The sequence below is a fragment of the Rhea pennata genome, chromosome 3, assembly GCF_028389875.1.
Source record: "Rhea pennata isolate bPtePen1 chromosome 3, bPtePen1.pri, whole genome shotgun sequence".
In the NCBI taxonomy this organism is placed as follows: domain Eukaryota; kingdom Metazoa; phylum Chordata; class Aves; order Rheiformes; family Rheidae; genus Rhea; species Rhea pennata.
The window spans coordinates 1,407,097-1,430,348 of record NC_084665.1 but is presented as its reverse complement, the minus strand read 5'-3'; the positions used below and the strand labels follow the sequence as shown (position 1 = coordinate 1,430,348).

The window sequence follows — 23,252 nt, the reverse complement described above, 5'->3', positions numbered from 1 at the left end:
TGTGTATTACTTCCTCTGAGCCTAAAGCATAACAGAGCTCTGGCAGGAGCTCTGGTCCTTAGCATTCAGATCAGGCTGTTTTGCGCCTCTCTGCTACGAAGGTCCCTTTGAGAGTTTTTAGGCATCTCTTGGGTAAACCACATTGCAGGCCTGGCTTCCTGGTGTGCTCTTTTGTATGTAGTCACCTAGAACTCCATCAAATTCCCAGTTTGGCTGCTGGTTTTTTGCCCACAGAAACTGTGATCTTAGTCTGGCATACAGTAGGCCACTGACTACAAATATACCAATCACAAAGTTATACACCAATCATCCACCAGTCTCCTTCCAGCTTTCAAATGCATTAGCTTAAAACAAAGAAATGAAACACAAGCTGCAAACACAAAGACGGTCCAAGAACAAGACTAAGCCTGCAGCATATAAGCCACAGTGCTCTTGAGTACAGAGGAGAAAAGACAGCATCATTACTCTGGAGAGCTTGCTCAACACCATCATTATTAGCTTCTGTGGAGACACTTGCCTAAATGCTACTTCAAGGCCTCTAGATTTCTAGGGGAGATTGTCTTCATTACACTGCCTCCCAATTTGCCTGCATCCCCATAAAAATCCATACTTTCATTTAATTACCTAACCTTGCAGATTAGCTGCACAGAAGATATTTGTGTCCTCTCTGCAGTGAATTCCTGATTGTCAGGGCAAGTGCAGCAAAACAAAATGCAAAGCAAAAGTAATACAGTACCATTAGATATGACTTTGCTGCAAAATCCCACCCAACATCTCTGGAGAGCCTTGCATTACAACCTTGATTTACTGAAGATCCATTTCTGAAATGAAGATGATTCAAAAATCTACTGGGACAAAGACTGCCCTCAGTCAGCTCTCTCTTCCTCCAAAAACAAATAAGGCCATTCAGCACTTTGCAGGAGTTGCTCAATGCTTCATCTGGGTCAAGCCTATGTTTCAAATCCTGCCAGGCTTTGCATCTGCTGCAGGCTCGAAAGACATGTTGCAATGAGGCTGCACTTGGTTGTAGCAGTCAAGCTGTGCATCCTTCAAAGACATGGCTTAGCATTTTCTGTTTGTATTTTAAAACCTTCAGCAAACCAAAGTTCATGGACACATTCTACCAATGTTATGCACACATACCTCCTTGTGCTAATATGACTCCAGTGGCTTTGTGTGGTAGCAAAATTGCCTTTCCAAGGTAACTGATAACACATCAATCCGAATATACAGTTTTGATAACAGTGAACTATAGTTCCCACACCCTCCTGACAACTACAGCAAATTATCAAGCTAAAGGCTGCAGTGTGAGACCACAGCCAACATTCCAGCCTGGAGGACAAGCTACCTCAAACCTCTGCCTAGCGACTGCAAGACGTGCCTTGCATCTGCCCAGGGGCTGCATAGAGAGGAGAGAGAAGGAAGGAAGGAAGGAAAGAAACAACAGAAACAAGAATATCACACAAGGCACGTAAGGATGGAAGAACGCCAAGGTCACCATTTGGTGAGTACAAGGCTTTGACCCTCCCAGTTGGAGAGGTTGCTTTTCCAAATGCTATCTGGATTCTCATTTACCAAAATGAATATTTACTGATGCAGACTATTTCTTCAAGCTTATAGCAATATTATAGGGAATGAGAGCTATGCAGGTAGCTACTTACTCAATCCAAGCTGAGCAATCTCTTCAAGTTCAGCTTCTGTCTTTGCTGCTGCAATAGCATGAGGCAACTTCAGGGTGAATGGCAGGACATCCCTGTTTGTACAGCAGAAAAACAATAACCGTTTTCACAATAACATCTATAGTTTAAGAATTATTTGTTTCCAACGCAGACAGTAGTTGAGCTCAGATTCTTACTCTTTTTGAGCAATGGCGAGTAGCAAGAGCCTTAAACACACAGTATACAGAGTAGACAGCACCAACCCCAAGGTTCATTTACACTGGGAAGTAATGTGAAGTGCAAATGAGACTGAAGTCCCCAGGACTCTCTTTGGGCTCATTTCTACAGCCCCACCTTATTATAGCATTATAGCTATATAATTATATAGCTATAGCAGAATATAGCAGAAGCTTTAACATCCAAACTTTTAAGAGCAAGCTAACGTGATGCAAAAGCTTTATCTGCCCCTTAACCCTTTAACTAAGTTTTATATTTTCCAAATACACTGTTAAGTTCTCTCAAAATTGAACATCTTGTTCTCAGAATAAAAATCTAAATGAGATTTTTTTTTTTTTTTAATTAGCCACCCAAGTGCTAAGGCAGGATGTATCGGTGCACTGGAACAGGCTGCCCAGAGAGACTGTGGAGTCTCCACCCTTGGAGATATTCTAAAGCCATTCAGACAGGGTCCTGGACAGGCTGTTCCAGGTGACCCTGCCTGAGCAGGGTGGATTGGACTAGAGGATCTTTACATGTCCCTTCCAACCTCAACTGCTCTGTGATACTCTGTCCTAGGCTGAAAACACATTTTATTTAAGAAAGTCTTCATAATTTATCCTTATATCTCATTTCTATACCATAGATATATGAATAGTAGAAGGTCAATGGATGTTTACAAAGGCAGATGTATGAATGTGCATAACATAAGCCAAAGCCAGTGTAAAAAGCTTTAAGACAGAAATCTTAAGAGACAAAACTGCTTAGCTTTACTTACATTTACATAAGTACTACCATCAGCAGACAGCATAGCTCTTGCCCACCCAGTTGGTACCAATACATCCTCAAGCAACAATGCATGCTAAATTGTAAAATCTGTAATAGAAGTACCTATCTGATTAGAGTAGATTAGAGGAAATGGAGCACAGAAATCCTACATACAACCGGATTATTTTTTTCTAAAGCTGCAAACAAGCCAACCATCTATTGCAGCAGACAGACATGGTTTTTAAATGCTGAAATATCATCAAGTTGCATGCTAACTTGCTGAAAAATCAGTCTATCAGAACTCCAGGCAAATTCAAATCTAACATAGGCACGAGGCTGAGACACTAATTAGAAGTATGTGAAAAGACATTTTCGGCGACATACCACGTAAAATCCAGTCCGATTTATACCAGTGCAGAACACTTTCTAAATAAATACTAAGAGAAGTAACCCTTGACTTCTCATATAAACTGATGTGGTAGCTGAAGCAAGAAATTCCCTCTCGTTGCAGGAAACCCTCCTGGCTTTGCTGTGATGTGCCGAACAGTACGCCCTCCATCTCACCACTGCCCACCCACTTCTCCAAGCGGTCTACACGTCCTAGACCACTAGCAAGGAGGACAAGGAAGCTGGATAGGTGCTGCCACTTAAGAAACATTAGGCAAACAGAAACACTTAAGATATTTCTACATTGAACGGGGAAATAAGTGTCAGCTTCCAAGAGCATGCCACAAATCAAAGGTGAGCTTTATTTACTGATTTATCTGTGGACAAGTTTGCAGCTGAAGCTGTATTTAAAAGCAAGTAGGATAAACACTAGGAAATCTTTATAACCATGTCTAAATTGGGATTGTCACTCAGCTCTTACTTCCTTTCTCTTCCTCAAAGGGCAACAAGGAAAGCAAGAGGACAACATGTGGGTGAACAGCCTGGACACGCAGTCTTGTATAAGCCCTTATGCACCTAAACAGGGGGCCAAATTGCATCAGGACATGCATTTTAAATTTACACTGCGCTGACTGAAATACTATGAATAAAATTAAAGCTACTTTGTGAGAGAGACTCTCAGGGATGAGACACAGGAGCAAGGCAACAAACTACAGCATGTTTGCGGGCTTACTTTTAGCCCTGGCAAATCCAAACCAACTTTGTGCCTGGAGTAAAAAAGGAATCAACTAATGCAAATAACTTTACATTTGCTGCAAATGCCCTTTATACACTGACAGAGAGTTACCAGAGTTTGGCTAGGCCCAGTGAGAACTGAAAGGGTGACAAGATAAAGAACCTCTCATCACAAAACTGTGTTTAAATGCTATTTCCTTTCCAAGTGCCGACCAACTACTTCTGTGATAAAATGCTTCTTTCATCACATGCATGTAGAGCTTGGCGCAGGGGAGGCCTGTAGCCAAGGGCTTCTAGCTGCTTCTCCACCACCAAAAAAAACAAAAAGCCCTGCAACTCAAGTGCATCCTTGGCCAGCAAGCATTTCCTACACTGGAAATCACTACATTGTCACTGGCAATCGTGTTGCAGTAAAAAGCCAAAGACCTTCAAATTGCCAGTCCCCATCCCTCAGAAAATGTAACTAGGTGTGCAGTTTGCCTGTGTCCCACCTGTGGATAAATGTAGGACTTGAGCATCTGTCTGGGATTTTTCACTAGTGAACTAAAAAACAGCTTAAAAGACAAAATATTGGGCATTTTTTCTCTGAAAAACAAGTCAGGCACTCATATATTGGAAAGCCAATAAAACCACTTTTGTTGTTTGCAGTGTACAGAACCTCTCAGCTGTCATGGTCTCCAGTGTGATCAGACCTTTATGCAGTATCCTCCAAAAATGCATATTATTAGCAACTCCATTGCTAGATGGCTGATAGTTTATGGTGCTTGTTAAAGGAATTATAGAGCAGCTGAGAAAGCATTAAAAGATAACAGCTAAAGTCAAGTTAAGCTTAGCAACACCTCACAGCTGGGTAGACAACATAAAACCATCCTTTCAATAATCAGCAGCAAACACAACAGATCCTTACTTCCAGTTCTCATCTGTTATTTAGCCCATTACTTTCTACGACTGCCCAGGAATATTTATAGATCAGTAATATTTTTATCATGCTGAGCCAGGAAAGTCCTTCAGACTCTTCTTTCTTTTCAGGATAGTCTAGCAAATGAAACTCAGAACATCATATCATCTTACCTGCTAATACAGTAGAAAGCAATGAGCCTGAATAAATCAGCAAAACTTATTCCAGATCCCTCCAAGGAAAAGGCTGTGAAGAAAGTCACAAGAGGGAAAGAGTCACACATCTATCCACTGTTTCTTAAAAAAGCTTAATAAAAAATATTTACTTTTTTCCAGAAAATTAGCAACATGTTTGCACCAAACTAGCCTCTGTTTGGTTAATCAGACACAACTGTGTGGAGGAGCACGTGTCTCCACTAAAGGCATTATAAAGACTGTTCTGAGAGTCTTGCTGGTGGGTTTGTTTTTGCATTCCAAAAATCTGTTCTCATTCTTGGGAAAGAGATCAAATGGGACTAGAATTGCACAACTTTTTACTATCAGACAAACCAACCATTGAGGCTTTGTTTAACCTAGTATACTAATATAGCTAATTTTTATCTTCATTTCTTCCTCTTGCAGTCCTTCCTACTAATTTGTCTAAGACAATTCTGCTTCACAGTGTTGCCTTGTGCTGAATTTCAACTCATCTTTTTTTTCCCTAGTAAAATTATACCAAAACTCTTCTAGAGATCCCCCCAAAATGTTACTCTGCAATTAAAAGAGCATGAACAATTTTTTTCTCCAAATCATTCTTCCATATTGTTATAAATGTTTGTTCACAGTAATAATGATATATAAGTGATTGCCACTTTACTGACATTAAGCTTTCTGTGATGCCAATGACAAATCTTACCCAGCAGATAAAAAAAATTGAGCAGGGGAAGCTCTTAGAGTGATACCACCTAGGTCTTTCACCTCGTGACTGAGACCAGAATAACAGAAGGGAGCGCATTTATGAAATACAACAGTTGTGTCAGTCAGGTTCCTAAAACACACTGACATCTGTTCTGCATAGCCTGAGACAACTTCTGCAAAGGGGAGAGAGAAGTCTCATTGCTGCTGACCACCTCTGAGTTAGAGCAGCCAGAGCTCTCGGGTGGATCTTCACTGCCTGCCTGCATAGTGTTGCTGAAGGACAGGCCAAGTTAGTCATTTGTATGCCCACAAAAAGGGAATTTCTTCAAAAGACAAATTAATAATGTACATAGAATCATAGAATCACAGAATCGGTAAGGTTGGAAGGGACCTCTGGAGATCTTCTAGTCCAACCACCCTGCTCAAGCAGGGTCACCTGGAGCATGGTAGACAGGGTTGCATCCAGGTGGGCTTTGAATATCTCCAGAGAAGGAGACTCCACAACCTCTCTGGGCAACCTGGTCCAGTGCTCTGTCACTCTCACAGTGAACAAATTCCTCCTCACGTTCAGGCAGAACTTCCTGTGCTTCAATTTCTGCCCATTGCCTCTTGTCCCTTTTGCATGGGACAACTGAAAAGAGTTTGTCCCCATCCCCTTGACACCCTCCCTTCAGGTACTTGTATACATTGATAAGATCCCCCCCTCACTCTTCTCTTCCCCAGGCTGAAGAGGCCTAGCTCTCACAGCTGTTCCTCATAGGGCAGGTGCTCCAGCCCTCTGATCATCTTCGCAGCCCTACACTTGACTCTCTCCAGTAGCTTCATGTCTCTCTTGTACTGGGGAGCCCAGAACTGGACACAGTACTCGAGATGAGGCCTCCCCAGGGCTGAAAAGATCACTCAGCAGGATCACCTCCCTCGACCTGCTGGCAACACTCTTCTTAATGCACCCCAGGACACCATTGGCCTTCCTGGCCACAAGGGCACATTGCTGGCTCATGGTCAATTTGTCATCCACCAGCACTCCCAGGTCTTTCTCTGCAGAGCTCCTCTCCAGAAGGTCAGCCCCCAGCTTGTACTGGTGCGTAGGGTTATTTTTCCCTAGGTGCAGGACTCTGCACTTGCCCTTGTTGAACCTCAGGAGGTTCCTCTCTGCCCAGCTCTCCCGCCTGGCCAGGGCTCTCTGAATGGCAGCACAGCCCTCAGGTGTATCAGCCACTCCTTCCAGCTCAGTATCATCAACAAACCTGCTGAGGAGGCACTCTGTCCCCTCATCCAGGTCATTGATGAAAAAGTTGAACAGGATGGGACCCCAGGGGGCGCCACTAGCCACGGGCCTCCAACTGGACTCCATGCCACTGACGATGACCCTCTGAGCTCTGCCTTTCAGCCAGTTCTCAAGCCACCTCACTGTCCACTCATCTAACCCACACTTCCTGAGCTTCTCTAGGAAGGCGTTATGGGAGACAGTGTCAAAAGCCTTGCTGAAGTCAAGATATACAATGCCCACTGCTCTCCCCTCATGTACCCAGGCAGTCATGCCATCAGAGAAGGTTCTCAGATTGGTTAAGCATGAGTCGCCCTTGGTGAATCCATGCTGACTATTCCTGATCACCTTCTTTTCCTCCATATGCCTGGAGATGACATCCAGGATGAGCTGTTCCATCACCCTTCCAGGGATGGAGGTGAGGCTGACTAGCCTAAAGTTGCCTGGGTCCTCCTTGTTGCCTTTTTGAAGACTGGAGTGACACTGGCTTTCTTCCAGTGCTCAGGCACCTCTCCAGTTCTCCAAGACTTTTCAAAGATGATGGAGAGTGCCCTGGCAACAACATCCACCAGCTCCGTCAGTACCCGTGGGTGCATCTCATCAGGGCCCATGGATTTGTGGATGTCAAGCTTGCCCAGAAGATCTCTAATCCTATCCTCCTCAGCCAAAGGAAAGTCTTCCCTTCTCCAGACTTTCTCCCTCATGTCCAGGCTCTGGGATTCTCGAGGACTGCCGTTAGTGAAGACTGAAGCAAAGAAGGCATTCAGTAATTCTGCCTTCTCTGCAGCCTTTGTAACCAGGGCCCCCGCCCCATTCAGTAGCAGGCCCACATTTTTTCCAGTCTTCCTCTTGCTGCTGATGTATTTGAAGAAGCCCTTCCTGTTGTTCGTAACATTCCTTGCCAGACTCAGTTCCAACTGGGCCTTAGCCTTCCTCACCGCATCTCTGCATACTCTGACTGCATTCCTACAATTCTCTCAAGTAGCTTGTCCTCTCTTCTGCATTCTGTGTACTTTCTTCCTCTGTCTGAATTTAGCCAGTAGCAGGGAGCTCCTTGCTCATCCTTGCAGGTCTCCTGCCCCCTTTGCTGGACTTCTTACTCATAGGGATGCACAGTAAACGGGTGGGTGAACTTGTGGGGGAGTTTAAGAGAAGATGCATGTCCAGATCCCAAATTGCAATGAAAACCTCAATCATGACTGGTGAGTAAAAGCATCAGTAGATACTTCCCCCTTGTGGTAAAATTCTGTGCATGAAAGACAATGTAATATTATTTTATTTTCTAAAGGGAAGAGAGGGAATTCATTAGTTTAACAAGTCTGAGGACACAGCCTTAGGTCATACAGATTATATACCAAAGAAGTTGGTAGCTTTTTCTTCTATTTGCCTTGATTCTGATTGAAACCAAAATCAGACACATAGAATTAACTTTCTGCTGGTGGGGAGGGAAGGGAGAGGTAAAAAGGAGAAAACAATTGAAGTTAACTTAGGTCAGTAATAAAATATGACAGAGTTTAACTACAGAGTCTCTACCTCAGGGCCATTTAACTGAATTTGTTGCTAATTTTATCTCCAGTTTTCACTGCCTTGTTATAATAAGCCCCTTTGTTTGTAGTTTCTGCACCATGTACACTCACCAGCTGCAGTCTCCTATTTTTATTCCTTCATATCAGAAGTATTTCTCCTCTCCACTCTCTGAAGAGATGAGTACAGCAGTGTTTCAAAAACTACAGGAACTCTGCTATTTGCTTATTTCTGCAGAAGATGGTATCTACCTATAGTAAGCAATGCATCTCCAACTCAGCAAGGTAAAAAAAAAAAAAAAAAAAAAAAAACACATAAATACTCCAGTGTCTACCCTGCAGGCGTAGGTGTTTCTTCATAGCTTCTCTCTCCAAGATATGCCTGTCCCACACTTAGATTTGCCTAAACAACTCTTCATACCCTCAGCAGAGATCACTAGGCAGTTTGTGTTTCCATGACTTTGGATGATTTTCTGCTGCAGGTTTCACCAGTGCAAAGCACCTGGCTCATACAGGGTGATCATTATCTGAAAAGTTTGTAATTCGTAACTTACTGTATGTGCTTTCTTTTATTGCAAATTCTTTCAGGCAGGACCCACATTCACCAGGCAGACGCAGAGATATGACTTTTTTCTGCAGTCTTGCTGATTTCCTAACCAGAAATATCTGTGGTGGAGAAGAGGAAAGTATAAGGTTTTAGCTTCATTAAAGATGCCTTAAAAATTTGAGACAGAGATATTAAAGATGAACGGAAACATAAAAACCCCACAGTCTTGGATTTCCTATGTGAAACATCTCAGAATTTCACTCACTCAACAACTTAATGCAAAGTAACACCAGAACTTTTAGAAAAATATCTCATCTCTGTATAACACAGGCATGTGACACCAGTTCTTCATGCTCATGTGTGACCTCTCCAGTTTAACCTACAGTAAATCCCAGCCCTGGCTCAGGCTGCAGAGTCTGGGGGAACTGGATGGGGGAGAGCTCCTGTATCCCAGCAGCCCATTCCTGCAACTCTTCTGCATCAGGAGAGAGGCAGGCAGGTAGATGCAGAAACAGCCACCAGCCTCATCTGAGCAGCAAGTGCCTGGTTTCCATCTTAGCAACCTCAATGCTGACACTGGTGAAGGAGAAAATGTGGTTGAATTTCCTCTTTAGCAATTCTCTCTCTGAGGGAAAGGTATCTGTCAGAGTCCTGCTTAGCAAGGTCCTGCTCTGGAGCGCCAACTGCAGCAGTCTAGCTCTTAGCTCCAGCAGACTCACTTGGATTAGAGAAAGCACACAAGAAATAGTTTTTCCAACAATCGCTGCAACAAGTGATCAGAAACCTGACTTCTTACCCCAGGCGGCTGCGTCTGCAGAATCTCCATGGCTTCAGTGTCATTCAGACCAAGTTGCAGCCACACAGGGTGAGCATGGAGAAGCTTGTCCAATATGCTTAGCTTGTTGGACAGGCTGTCATAGCCAGAGTCCCGGGGACAGCCTTTTACATCCTTTTTCTCAGGAGAGACATTATCCATGTCCTTTACTAGGCTGCGAAGAAAAAGGAAAAAACAAATTAGACATGCAAATCTCCCATAAGCAATCACTCAGTCCAGCAAACAGAATTACTACAATGCTAGTGGCACTGCTGGCACCCTGGACTGCTGTTTCTTCTACTGAGAATTCCTATCATTAGTATAGGCAAAATTAGCTAAATAGCTAAGCCTTAGCTTAAAGCTAGCTTCCACTAGCTTGCTGAAATTCAGCAGTCACCTCAAACAGATACACACGTACAGGCATGTATGAATTGATTTCAACACTTAATCCCATTTCCTTGTTGTGTTTGCATTTGGAGAGATTTATGTTCAGGGATTAATATTCATGCAATTCAGATATTTTTATTCCCAGCACGACTACAAAAGCTGCAGTGCACAGAAACCTCCCTCTGTCCTGCCTGCCAGCAAACCTGTTCAGTATTCTGGCAACGGAGCGCTGAACTACTTATTGGCCTCTACAGCATCAAACACGATTTTCTTTTCTCTCTGCCCGCAGGGATTTTTCTCACAAAGGAAACCTGATCAAAAATAACCTCACTGCAGCTCATCCCGAGCCTGACTACCATCTCTGCTCCATTAACCCTGACAGCTTCTCAGGTGCTTATCCATCCTTGGTCTCCTCCACTAATACACTAATGTGTGGTCAGAAATATCATTGGGGGAAAAAGACAAAAGAAGATAGGAAAAGGCAGAGGAAAAGAAGAATATGAACCACAGATAACCCTGTCTAAGGCACAGCTTCACTAAGAAATCATCCACAGTAACTTGCATGGTCTGTGCTCAGAGAAAGTCCTCAGCACACTGACATTTCTGCCCACAAAGATCTTTATTGCACACACTAGCACTACAAATCTGTCATGATCAGAAAAGGGGAACTATATATTTGTGCTCCTACTTCCTTTGGTTCTGGATCAACTCCTGTGTAAAAAGCAGAGGCAAAAGCTGGACTAAGTGTGAACTTGGCACACTAATTAAAGCTCAAGATCTACTTACGAGCAGGACACTTTAAAATTTACTGCTAAATTCAGTAATCAAGACAAATCCTTGAAGGCTACAGATATCTGTTGGGTATTAAAAATCCAAAGAAACCGGGTAGTCCATGGGTTGCTTTTGTTACACAAAGCTTCCCCATTGCCCCTGGTTCAAGTCCCACCGCTGCTGCTGCGCTGCAGACATGTCCCGTGATCCCTTCTCCCTCGGGAGCAACCACAGCGCAACAGCCCCTCAGGCACCCGCGCTGCTGATGCCACTGTCAGAGGTTTTCTCCAGTGGCAGGAGAAACTCGACCGTGATGCGAGTCTGCCCTGAGCGGCTGCTGGGCAACATGGCTGCATGGGCCCTGCTGCAGACTATTCCCATGGCTCTTGGGGATCTGGCTGGCAGTAAGTGGCATTAACAGCACCTACTGCCTTCGCTTGGCCAGCTGCTGCAGTCAGAGCAAGCATGGTAGAGGCTTCATGAGCACAGGAGTGCTGGGTAAGAAAAGAAGGGGGGGGGAAACTACTTTTTTTTCTAGCTTTGGTCAGCATCTTGCAACATCTCCAGATAAGGGTGAAAAGGGAAGTAACTGGGTGTGCATGGGGGGTGGTTGCTCACTCTTTCCCTGCATGGTCAGAGGCAAATTGGCACACCCAGACAAACTTTTAGTTATCTGCATCAGTTATCACCCCCAGGTCACCAGCTGGCCTCTCCCTTCTTTTTGTCCTCCTTTGCCCTTTCCTTATTTATGCTGCAATGCCTTTGAGACTCGCGAGGCACCTAAACCAAACCGCCAAGCAGATGATCCTCCCCTAGGGTCAAAAGCTGTTAACAACCACCGATACGCTGTGACACCAAGTACAGGGAAACGCGCTGTGTGGCAGGGAAGCAGTGCCACTGAAGCTGTAACAGAGCTCTGAAAACTGCCCAAACAGGAATTCGAGGTTCCCTTTACTGCCCCAATCTCAGTGAAATCTGGTGTTCCAGGATGCAAAATGCCCAACCTGAAACACCTGGGCAAAACAAGGGTTATACGCTGATGCTAGCTGCAGATTCAACTAAGTAAGACTATTTCCAGTCCTTGCTCAAGAGGTATAGAAGAAAAATACTGCAGAAGGAACATGTTTGAGAGGGAGCAAATTTTGCCCACAAAAGGAAATTACATCATATGCAAAGGAAAGAGCATGACCGGTATCTGCCATCAGGCCAGGCGCTGCTTGTCACCATGAAATCAGCTTGAGTTAGTAAAAGTTTGTGTACTCACCTAAGTCACGGCATTCCTCCTCTCTGCTCGTGCTTTAATGCTGCCAAATTTGCAAATCAAACTCACCCAGAACATTACTAGGGAGAAGATTAGTTTGAATAAGGAGCTGTCAGAAGCCCCTGGCAGATAGTACAGACCACTAGGCGCTTCTGCCCCAGCCCTCCTGCATGCCGGGATGCCAGGAGGCTGCAAGGCGCTGGTCTCCACCATACTGACCTGCAGCCAGGTAGCTCCTCGCTGCAGCTGCTGCCGCCCCCTCCTGAAATCAGCCAGCGATGATAAGCGTCAGGCTCTGAGCTGTTTTTTTTTCCTTCAAAGTATTTTCTTTAATTAATGATCCAGGTACCAAATCTCCAGTCTAATCTTGACACATGGAAGGTCTGGAATTTTGTCACCCCTCAGAGAGCAAAACCCTTCGGGACTGTGCTTGACATGTTACTTCTTTGAAAACAAGCATGGGAGAAGAAGAACCATTTGAATTCCATGGGAATACCAGATTAATTTACGTGTTCAGAGTAAGAAACTGCTCCAGCAAACACACACTAGCCAAACATGCTGTGTTTTATGCAACAATTTAACTCCCCTGTTTTCTTCATGGCAACTCCCAGTAAAAGACAAACTGATCAGGTCACACAAAACCAAACACCCAAACTGATCTGCATGGATGGTCTGCTTAAATGTGGGGGTGCTGCTACACCACTCCCTCCCAATGATTTATACTCTCCCAGGGATTTCGACGCTATTCACAGTGGATTAACGAAAATACATGATTCATGCAAGTTTCCTTAGATTTAAGAAAACCCACAAGCATGTGGGAAGTAAACAAAGATAATGTCTGAGATAAACAATACTGCTACATCCTGATTAAGCTTAGCTCACTGTCAAAAGGAGAACGAACAGGTTGAAGCCTGTAATTCAGGATGATCTTGTCCCTCATACCTATAGGGCTGTAACATACACCTCACTCACATCCATGCAAAGCAAATGTTCCTGTCCTCCCCCATGCACCAGCTCTATGTGTATTTTTCTTACAGTTTGTCAAACCCTATCTGTATCTCTTGCTCTGTCCTTGTGACGTAAACTTTTAACTTTTCTGCTCCTTTTTTGTAGGGCTTAGGATTACTTAGTTCATCTGCTCTCTGAACCCGCCAGACCTCCTGCATGGACAGACACTGGTCTGGGAGAAGATATTTCTCTTCAGGGGTGCTAACTTAGTGAAGTTGCACCCTAATAGGGCAACCAATGTTGCTCTATGTGTTCGCTGTGTCGCCCTTAAACCAGGTTGCTCCAGGACTATTGCACCACTGGGAACAGTGGAAGAACTGATCTGTCCTTGTGAGGGTACGAGATGAGTTGGAGGGACTGAGTCTGCACCCGTGCTATGGAGAAAGCTGCTTATCAGCCATCCCAGTTTTAGCATCTCATCCCAGATGAACAGCCTAGCCAGGAAGAGAGGGATTGTGCACAGTCAGGAGGGTTAGGAACAACATCAGTGAGAGACTAGATTAAAATTGTAAAGATAAGGACCAGCTTGCGCTTGGATGTGTCCAAACCTCCTCACTGCGTTCGTTTGCTGAGATTGGTCTGTTTTTAGGATGCTCACGCACTAGGACCACCTTACCCAAGGAAAAAGGGAGAGGCAGAAGTCCCTTCTTTGCCCCCGCCATTAGGATGCTCAGCTTCTCCTCAGCACACACAACTTAACAAGCCGTGCCACTGTTTCTGCACTCGGGGGAGAGAGGTTTGCACTGCACAGCTTTGCAGCCAGAGGCATTATTCTCCCACAGTTCACCTGGCTGTTCCTCAGCAGCAAGTGATATTCCTTCTGTTTGTTCCCTGTCCAGATGCAAGGGTGAGGAGATAAAGTGCATCTTCCTAAAGTTGCAGAGAGAGGAGTGCTACAGTCCTGCCAAAGGCTGCCCATAGCTAGCGCAGTTAAAGCAGGTTCCTGGCTGTTTGACTGACTCCCCAGCTGCAAGAGTGTCTGCATTTCTGTAAATCCTGCCAACTAGCAGGCTTTAACTACACCAGCATCGCATATATAGTCATATCAAGCATCAGCTGGCAGAGGGAGCAAGGCTCCAAGGATTCCCTCCACTCCTCACCAGCTGCACTGTCACACTTTTCTCCATCTGCTCGCAGCTAAAGGGAGGGGACCAGCCTGCAGTGGAGAAGGTTAAATAACCTTGCCGATACCAGAAGTAATCCACCATTCAAGTCACAGACTTAAACTCTATTTAAGTTAATAACTAAAGTGGAAAAATGTGAAAGATATATATGCATAAAGGCTGTCCAGCATAAAGCATGAAGGATACGGGGCAAAGTTCTGCCCTTGCTTCTATCATGATGACAGAGCATGTAGGGAGCAAGCTGCAACAGCTGCTACCACCCAGCAAATCACCTCCCAACCATCGCATGGCACAACAGGCTAAGGGAAGAGGGGGCCACCAGTACACTGCGGACCAGAAATGCATCTTAGTTGTGCCCTTTTGTGACAACTCCACTCACCTGCATAAACAAGATACATTCCTGCACGGGGACCAAGGTCTGGGCATCAAACACTGTGGAATACCAAAATCAATGACCCGAGTGTCCCATTCTGAAGACATTTTGACAGCCCTCCTCCCTTTTTTTTGCATCGCATTTACATGCTTACAAATAATATATGTGGGCCTTGTTACTTGACTCATGCTTAATTTTACTCAGGCTAGAGGTGTAAAAGGGGTGAAATATCCAAAATATAGTCTGGGAGTGTAAACCTGAAACTCACTACACAACCACAGAAACACACTGCAGACATGCAATTTCATGTGCTTATTTTTCATGTACTTATTTTTCTGAATACAACTAAGGCCTCTTGCAAACACTGCCTTTGCAAAAGTGCTCTGGGTGCATGTGGAAATAGTCTAAAGTGAAAAGCAAACAAGAATACTGCACAACTTTCAGCTCAGATTTCTCCAGATGCAAATCCAAATGCCATAACAAGATACTGACTTCTGAACAACAAAATATACAGTAATTAAAGCAACCTACATTAATTACAAAGTTTTAAAATAATTCAAGAGGTCTAAGTAGTCAGAATAGGATATATATCTTTTATGGGCATCTAGTTTAAATAAGTACTCTGGAAAACCTTACCTGAAATGTTTGAAATCTTGCCTGGTAATTCTAAATAACCAAAATATATCAGTGAACAACTAATTATATAATCTATACTAACTTTGATACAACCTTTATCTACACAGAAGCATGAACTTCAGATGTATATAGTCATATAAAATTCACTTTAATTCATTTATTCAGATTTTATATCTATCATCTTTAAAAGGACAAAAAAAGGATAAATTTCTTTCTATTATTATTATTATTTTTTACTGGACGGCTGTTTTTTAGTGTCAATTCTGATGTGACTCAGAATTCAATTAAAGACTTGTAGAAATAGAAATTCCCTTTTTTAGATCAGTTTTATTTGCATATTTTAATCAAAATATAATTTGCACTCAAAATAGAGGCAGTAAACAAAAAAGTCCCCCTTTTCTGTAAAATGAGAGATCTCAATTGACTGTTCCCAGTTAAGTGCTTCCATCAGGATTTTGGAACTCATAGATCACAGGCTCCCATGCTTACGTTGCACTCAACAGTAAGAAGAAGCCTTTTCTCAAAGCAAAATTAGTTAACAATCTCTGAAATTAATTAGCTGAATCCTTTCAGATGGAGAAAGTATGCTTTCTGCCCCTGGAAAGAACTGTGCTGTCAAAAGCTTTAGCACTTGAACAACATATGACCAGATGCTTTGCCAAGCACTAATTAGTTCCCTTGTCTCATGTTCTTTACCACTTGGGCAACAAAGGTGTTGCTCAATGTTTTAGTTAATGTAAATAATTCAAATAAATTGCAGTAAGATTTAGCACACTTCCGAAGTATTTACAGAGAGAGAAAAAAATTAGCTAAACATGTGGATGTAATTCTGAGTAAATAACTATTAGCCACTTCATTAACTCCCTGCCTTGTAAAACAGTCCGCTAGCAATAAAACTGGCCCACTAAGTGCAGTCAGATTGGTGACTCTTCTCTTGCAAGAAATATTTTGCCATTAAGGAGAAAACGCGTTTTTGTCCTTAACACAATGATTAAAATATCAGATATCCTCTGGATATTAATCTGTTAAATAGCTGCTGACAAGCCTCACAGTCAAAATACCCACTATTTCCACTTACAGCAATAGGCTTAGACTACAAGTTTTGATACTCCTTACCTGCGTGTCATGATCACCAGAACTTAATCTGTACTATAATTTATATCTCAAATCATTTTAATGTTAACAAAATCCATCCATCTGCTAATTTTTATATGCAAGATACTCACGTATAAACCAACATAAACCCATACCCCAAAAATATTCCTATGACACGGCTCAGCTCATACCACTCTTTTACTTACTAACCTGAGAACATAAATAATTATGTTATTGGGTAAAAGCTATCTTGAATCTTCGCCCCCGGAGCAATGGACATTTTCAGCCTTTTCAATGCGAAAGCAGAGCTCACTGCCATACACAATGGGAATAACATCAGAAGTTTCCTCCCTTAGACACTCAGCTGTGTCCTAGCCTTGCAAAAAGGAAGTACTGGTGAAGATCAGTTGCTTTTAGAAACTGTTAGGGCAAATATACAGAACAACCAGTCTCTAGACACTCCTCCAGCACAAAAGCAAAGTCCAGCTCTAAAGAGCGAGGTTACCTACCCCCCTCTGTGTTGCCAGGTTGAAACGCGGCAGGGCATACGTCACCCCGGAAAACAGCACCATGAAAACATGCCCATCCTGTTTCCCTGTCAGGAGCTACGGAAATAAACATTTTTTTCATCACCTTTGCAAACCAGCGGGTTTGTCCTCCAGTGCGAGATCTGTCTGTACCATCTCCTGTTTCAGTTCTCCGATTTCTGAGGCAATTGTGTCAATGAGCTGCAACGGGACAAAAATAATATGACGTCAAGTGAGTGGAAGAGGCGTGGAAACGGAGCCTGGGCAAGTTTAGTCATCCGAGATTACAACTTTTTTTTTTTTTTTTTATCCCATCCTACATGGATTTCCTCTTGTAAAGGAAAAAGGCAAATCGAACAAATTGCAATCCCGGCAGAGGAAATGAAACCCGTTTTCCACCCCACATCCAAAGGCTTCGCAGTTACCCACAAGGCACTACCTTAGAGGCCAGGTAACACTGGTAGCTTCAGGAGGACAATGGTTTTGAAGAATTATAATAATTAGGCAACATTTTACCACCTCGTTTTCTTCTCCTCCGCCTCAGCTATTCACACCCTCTTTCCCTGTGCCGCTTGCGTTCTTCCCATCAATTCGAAGGAAGTTTCCCTCTCCTTTTACAATAAGCCAACCACATTAAGTATGCTTCAAGTGAGAATGAACTGCTATATACTGTATTCACACTACAGGTTTCTTCCTTTCAAGGTCAGAGTCCTCTGCGGTACTGTACGCTACGGCATTTTACGAAGCTTTTCCAGACAGCCTCTGAGTCACTGCAGGGAGATGTGAGCAAGCCGTTCCCGTGCACGAGAAACGACCGCTGCAGCAAAGGCCCAACGCAGCACACTCCAGCTTCTCGGCAAGGCTCAGCCCCTTTGTGCCCCGTACGCACAAAAATTGCGCATCAAAAATAAAACGCTTTGGGGCTGACACTCGCTAACCAAAAAAACGCAGCCACCAGCCCCCGTAGCGTATAGTGTGCTATCGGCTACAATCCCAAACCAGAGCTCGTTCATGCACTCAGCCAACTTTTGACAGCAGTAGTCCTTCTGTACCTGCAAGTAGAAAGTGATCTGCTCCCTCATTTCACTGGATCTGCTCGTTTGGTTCAAGAGACAGTTAATGTGAAATCAAGAAGCTGCCGGAGGCGTAAGAAGACGAACAACCGCACTTCTCTTCCGAGCTATGACTGAACAAGAGGAGTGGAAGGCTCCGTGGGAGCCGAACCTTGAAGAACACATCCTAAAGCAACCCATTACATCTCCTAGCTACCGTAACCACTCTTAACTATTCAACTGGTCATAAACATGAATATTTTTTCATAAATCATCTTAAATTTAGTTTTAAATAATGAGCAGCACTTTAAAATACCGTTTCAGCGTATTTCTTCTTGCTATTTGTATCAAGATGTGAAATACAAGTAAAAACCCCCTAATAAACAGCTGTTCAGAAAAAAAAAATTGTCATTCTTAAATAGTGTGTGACAAATACAGGAATAAAACAAGTGTACCTTAGGTCAACAAAACCATTCTGGGTTTAGCTATAGCCTATCAATTATTAAATTAAGATTTCCTCTTCCTCGATTAAAATCACAATTCATATCTGACTGTACTTCATTGCAGAACACATAGCCAAGCAGTTCCTTATTAATAAAAAAAAAAAAAAGAAAGAAAAATTCCAATGTTCATCAAAACAGAAGGAAAAAACAGCTAGTTTTAAATACATGCTAAATTTGCCCAGTCTTCATTCATTATTAGATCTGTTCGAGAGCAATGAGGTAGTCACCCACCACCATACAAGCAGTGGCTGAACAAGCTTTATTACACCTCTCGGGCTTCTGTGGTGGCCTTCTCCCCCTCCAGCTCTGCTGCAGTTTCTCATTTTGGTTTCTCAGAGCAGCTCACAGTCACTCCACGTGGTTTTCTATTCCCTTTCTGCACTGCCTTGCCTTTTCGCTGCATCTTGCCATAGTAGCTCCCCCTGTCCCTCCTCCTCTGAGGAGCAGTTGGGCTCTCTCTCAGTCCCTTTTCAAGCACGCAAGCACAAGGCTTGCAAATTTTCATCAACCTTAGGGCCAGGAAACTGAACTTCTAGCTGAAGAGAGACTGAAATTAAAGCAATACCCTTTTCCTCCTCCCAGCTGAGGAAGGTGCTAGGACCCTTCTTGTCTTCCACACCTGCCTCCAGAGAGGTTTCTCAAATGCCAATTCTCCCAGCCTTTTTGGGGCTGCTGAAGGAGGGCAGTTGCAGCACTAAGGGCTGAAAAATTAACTTTCTCGGTGGATGAAGCAAGGCTCAGCTTTCAGCCTGAAGTCATGGCCTTCTCCTGGAGATGCCTCCCGTTCATTGTGCGGGCGGAAAGTTTTTCGAGCATGGAGCACACGGCTTGGCCAAAACGCCAAAGGCAGCCATGCACACGAGCGACCTTGTCTCTCCTGAGCAAACGGCGCCTCGTGCTCGGGCCTGGGAACAGGCGTTGCAGGAGGCGGGCACCTGTTGCCACGGCGCCTGCAGCACCACGCACGGCCGCAGCAGCCGAGCCACGGCGTCCCGCAGCTGCGCTGGGCTTTTTAAAACACAAATTCGTGATGCAAATCGGGAACTCGATCTCGACTTATCATTAAATGTTATTCAAGGATTTGATGCATTAATGAGAGGGACTAGCTGGGAGCATGACCTCGGCAGCGCGGGACGACGAGCGTGGCCGACGGAGCGGTCTCCTCACTGAATCGGTTCACTTCCAAGGGCTCGCCACCAAACCTCCCGCAGAGATGGCTACAGCTTCGCCTGGCGGCAGCCGCGTCCCTCGCAGCGGTCTTCCTTCAGATCTCAGGGGCTCACTTAAGAGCCAAGTGGAGCGGGAGACGGACGGTTCGGCAGCCCCGCGGCTCCTTCGAAGGAGCAGCCATCTGCAGGGAGAAGCTGCCTTGGCACAAGGGGAGGGCGACTCAGTGCTCCACCGAGCTCCCCAGGTCCACCCAGCGTTGAGGCAGGGAGGCCGGGTGCCTCAGCCGAGCACGGGCAGCCGTCCCGGACCTGGTGGCACACGGCGGTGGCGAGGTTTTCCTTCAGCTCGTCCTGCTTATCAGTGATGGTCGGTGACTCCTGCAGGAGGCCAGAGTAAAAACCGAAGGAGGAGAAGGGAAGAACAGTCTGCAGAGAACCTCCAGCAGCACTTGAGGGAGGCAAAGCAGCGTTCCTCATGTTCCTCAAGTCCTGCTTCTCCCCTGCGACGGCCACCAAGGTGTGAGCAAGCAGAGACCCACCCCATGACAGCTTCGTGCCCTTCCGCCGGCTAAAAAGGCGCTGCCGGTTTCAAAAACGACGCTTCCATGCTTTCCCCCAAAAGCCCACCATCCGGGGAAAAACTCCTCAGGAAACACCTCCCTCCCAAGCAAGCAAACAAAGCCTTGGGGAATTGAGCAGGGGGGAGAAAAAAAAATCTCATCCAAGTTGTCCTAGCAGCACGATAAAGTCTCAGGAGTTCAAGCTGCTCTTACACCCCATGCTTCACGCTACTGTTTCATGGACCGGCGTGAGGCCAAACGCGGAAACTGCTCTGCGCAGCAAGCGCAGCTTCAGCCCCGGGCAAACTCCCCGAGGAGCTGCTGCGGCTCCTTGCTTCCACCTTGTTTTAACCACGGTGCACTGTGCTTCCTGCTGCTCTCCAACACCCGCCTTCATCTTTGTGAGTATTTCTAGGCCTTACATTTCGCCTCTTTCACGCAACTGCCATTTAAATCCTTGTCTGGGGAAGATATTTGCTAATATTAAATTAAAGCTCCTGGAAATAACCATTTTAAAAACAGATTTTAAACATATATTCCCTTCACGTCAGGGCAGCGTAAGGCAAGGATCGCTACACAGTTCTATCTTGAAGATGTTAAGCCATCTTCATGCTTTTTGATTAGTATTTCTGCCTTAAAGAGAACTTCCTCGAAAACATCTCCGCTCAGTAGAATTTTTCTTGTTTTGGTGAAATTTTTTTGTTTTGTTCTCTCCTCTTTCATTCATTCTTCATACTCTTCTCCAGATTAAAAAAATTCTTTTTGGAGTTAAGTCCTCTTGAGCATTTTTGCAATTAAATGACACATGCTGTTACACCAGCAGCACCTGACCAATTAGTCTCCATCAAGTATCAGTAAGGTGCAGTTATGAATACATGACATAATTTCTGAAGTATTTAGGCGGGACAAAACCTCTGGTCATTAGACAGCATATGTGATGCTTATGAGCTTAGCATGCTGCAAGAGGAGTTTTTAATAATATATTTCTACAAACCATAGCCAGGAGCCCTGCATGTGCAAGATGACTAGATCCAGGCCTTAGAAAACATGCAGCAGAAGGCTACCTTCTTTCCAGCACAAGGCTCAAGGTATTCTAATTCTTCAGAGTGATTTCTCCACTCACAGGATCATGATTCCTATTTTGCCAAAAATAATGAAAAAAGCTTCTCACTGATCTCAACAGACTTGAAATCAAGACCAGAAAATGTAGATTCTACAGGAAATATGACCAAAATTAAAAGATAACTTACAAATGCATAATGTGCTAAATAACCAGTTGTTTGTCTACTGGTTTTCCTTTTTTTGGCTTATTTGTTAAGCAACATTATTCTGTAAGTAAAAACAAAACAAAAAACCTACAGTTGTACCACTCAGCCAACTGTTTTCATGCGAAATAAAATACAACCACTGTAAACTGAAATAATGATGACTCAGACAGCACGAAGTTACACAGTAGCACAGTACAATATTCCCTAGCCAAACCTATCCTAAACATCAGATTGCCCCAAATACCCAAGTACTAACTGTTTACATTCCTAAAATCAAGGAATGAAAGAATGATGTGGAAACAACTTAAACCACAGTATTTTTTCCCTAATGTATCACGCAACGCTTAATGTTAGCTTAGCCTTCATCGAAGGACACTGATATCAGCTTTTAAAAGACGGCAGGGATGACAGTGTAGTTTATATATACAGCCCACAAAACAGAGCTCACCATAGGGTTCTCCAATCAGAAGGAAAATTTTTTAATTTCTACATTTTACATCTTTTAGCATGTCTGGTGAGCATCAAAAACCAGAGCAACTTCCAAGCTCCTCTCCAGCGTGTGCAAGAGAAGCATTGCACCCTCCAGGAGCTATAGGCGCCTTTCAGAAGCACTCCAGGCAAAGCACGACCCTGAGAAGGCACAGATGGGTGTTTCTGCTGAAGCCTAGCACAGCTACGGGTCTTTTAATTCATCCAAAGTTTCTCAATCTTAAGAGGATGACAGGTGGCTTAGACCTGATTACTGCTGTGCAACATTTTGGAAAATCATTCATCCATTGCCGCATGGCAATTGAATCCTTGTTTTCTATATTGAAATGCAAATAAGCTTGAGGGAATTAAACCGCCACATTTCTCAAAAGTGTACTAAAAGAGACAATGGAGATGACCATTGCTGAGAGTTTTCAAGTTCTGTCTTTTACAACAGCTCAAGAGGAAAGGTGAGATCAGCATCTCCGATCTGGAGAGGGCATGTGGGCTGAAGACAACTGGGATCAGTGTCTGACAGGACAAACGCACCCCAGCACTTACCCCTCTTCCTGTCAGCATCTCATTTTTCATTCTTGCTGGAGCCCTGTATCCTATTTGGCATCTCGTCTTTGCCTTCCTGTTTTGATAAGCAGGACACAGCAACTCTCAAAGAGCACCCTGTGCGTGGAGCTGGCAGAGCGCCAGAGGCACAAGCCAAACTGGGAACACTATTTCTGGACTTGTTCAAATGCTTGTATACAATTAAATATTTTGATACGTGGCTCCACTTTCTGATTATTTTGCAAGTGAATTTCCAAGCATACTCACATTATTCAGGATCTTATTCATCAGTAAGCAACACAGTTTTAGCTGATGCTTGATTTTAGGACAGAAAAGCATTAATAGTATAACAATTCAGATGTCAGTTTAGTACAGTTTGGAACTTAATAATATTTTGATGAGAAGGATGATTCAGTGAAAAGGATGTTTGTCAGAGACATACATTCAGTTCCTTGCTTCACCACAGTCTCCCTCTGTAACCACTGGCAATTCAGGCAATTACTCAGCCTAAACTCTTTGCTTCCCTTTTGCTACTTGCTGGCTCTGAGCCTTCATCAAGTACTACATTTAAAGACTTGGCAGAATTTGGCCTCTAAAAACACAAGCCTTCACTCTTTGTAAAATGGGGACAATAGTCTTTTCCTAGCATACTAATGGTTGAAAGAATGAATGTGGAAAAAAACAGAGAGATGGTTAGAAGCTACAGCAATGGGGACTATTTAAGTACAACCAAGAAGAAACAGCAAGTCAGTGTTTCCCATTAATATGTGCCAATGAATT

At 44.0% G+C, this 23,252-nt stretch overlaps 1 protein-coding gene across 4 annotated transcripts in view; it reads right to left on the bottom strand.

Annotated features, from left to right (window-relative positions):
• The window catches only part of RIN2 (Ras and Rab interactor 2), an 86,428-nt gene that overhangs the window by 21,852 nt on the left and 41,324 nt on the right, over positions 1–23,252 (bottom strand). For 2 of the 4 annotated variants that reach the window (XM_062571331.1, XM_062571332.1), the window contains exons 3-7: positions 16,998–17,092; positions 9,692–9,884; positions 8,903–9,014; positions 4,836–4,908; positions 1,662–1,753 (exon numbers count right to left, since the gene is read on the bottom strand). In XM_062571331.1, the coding sequence (XP_062427315.1) occupies positions 1,662–1,753; positions 4,836–4,908; positions 8,903–9,014; positions 9,692–9,884; positions 16,998–17,092 (565 nt within the window). Of the gene's footprint in view, positions 1–1,661; positions 1,754–4,835; positions 4,909–8,902; positions 9,015–9,691; positions 9,885–12,131; positions 12,181–16,997; positions 17,093–23,252 lie in introns of those variants that run through there. The other 2 variants (XM_062571334.1, XM_062571333.1) reach the window with 2 other exon arrangements.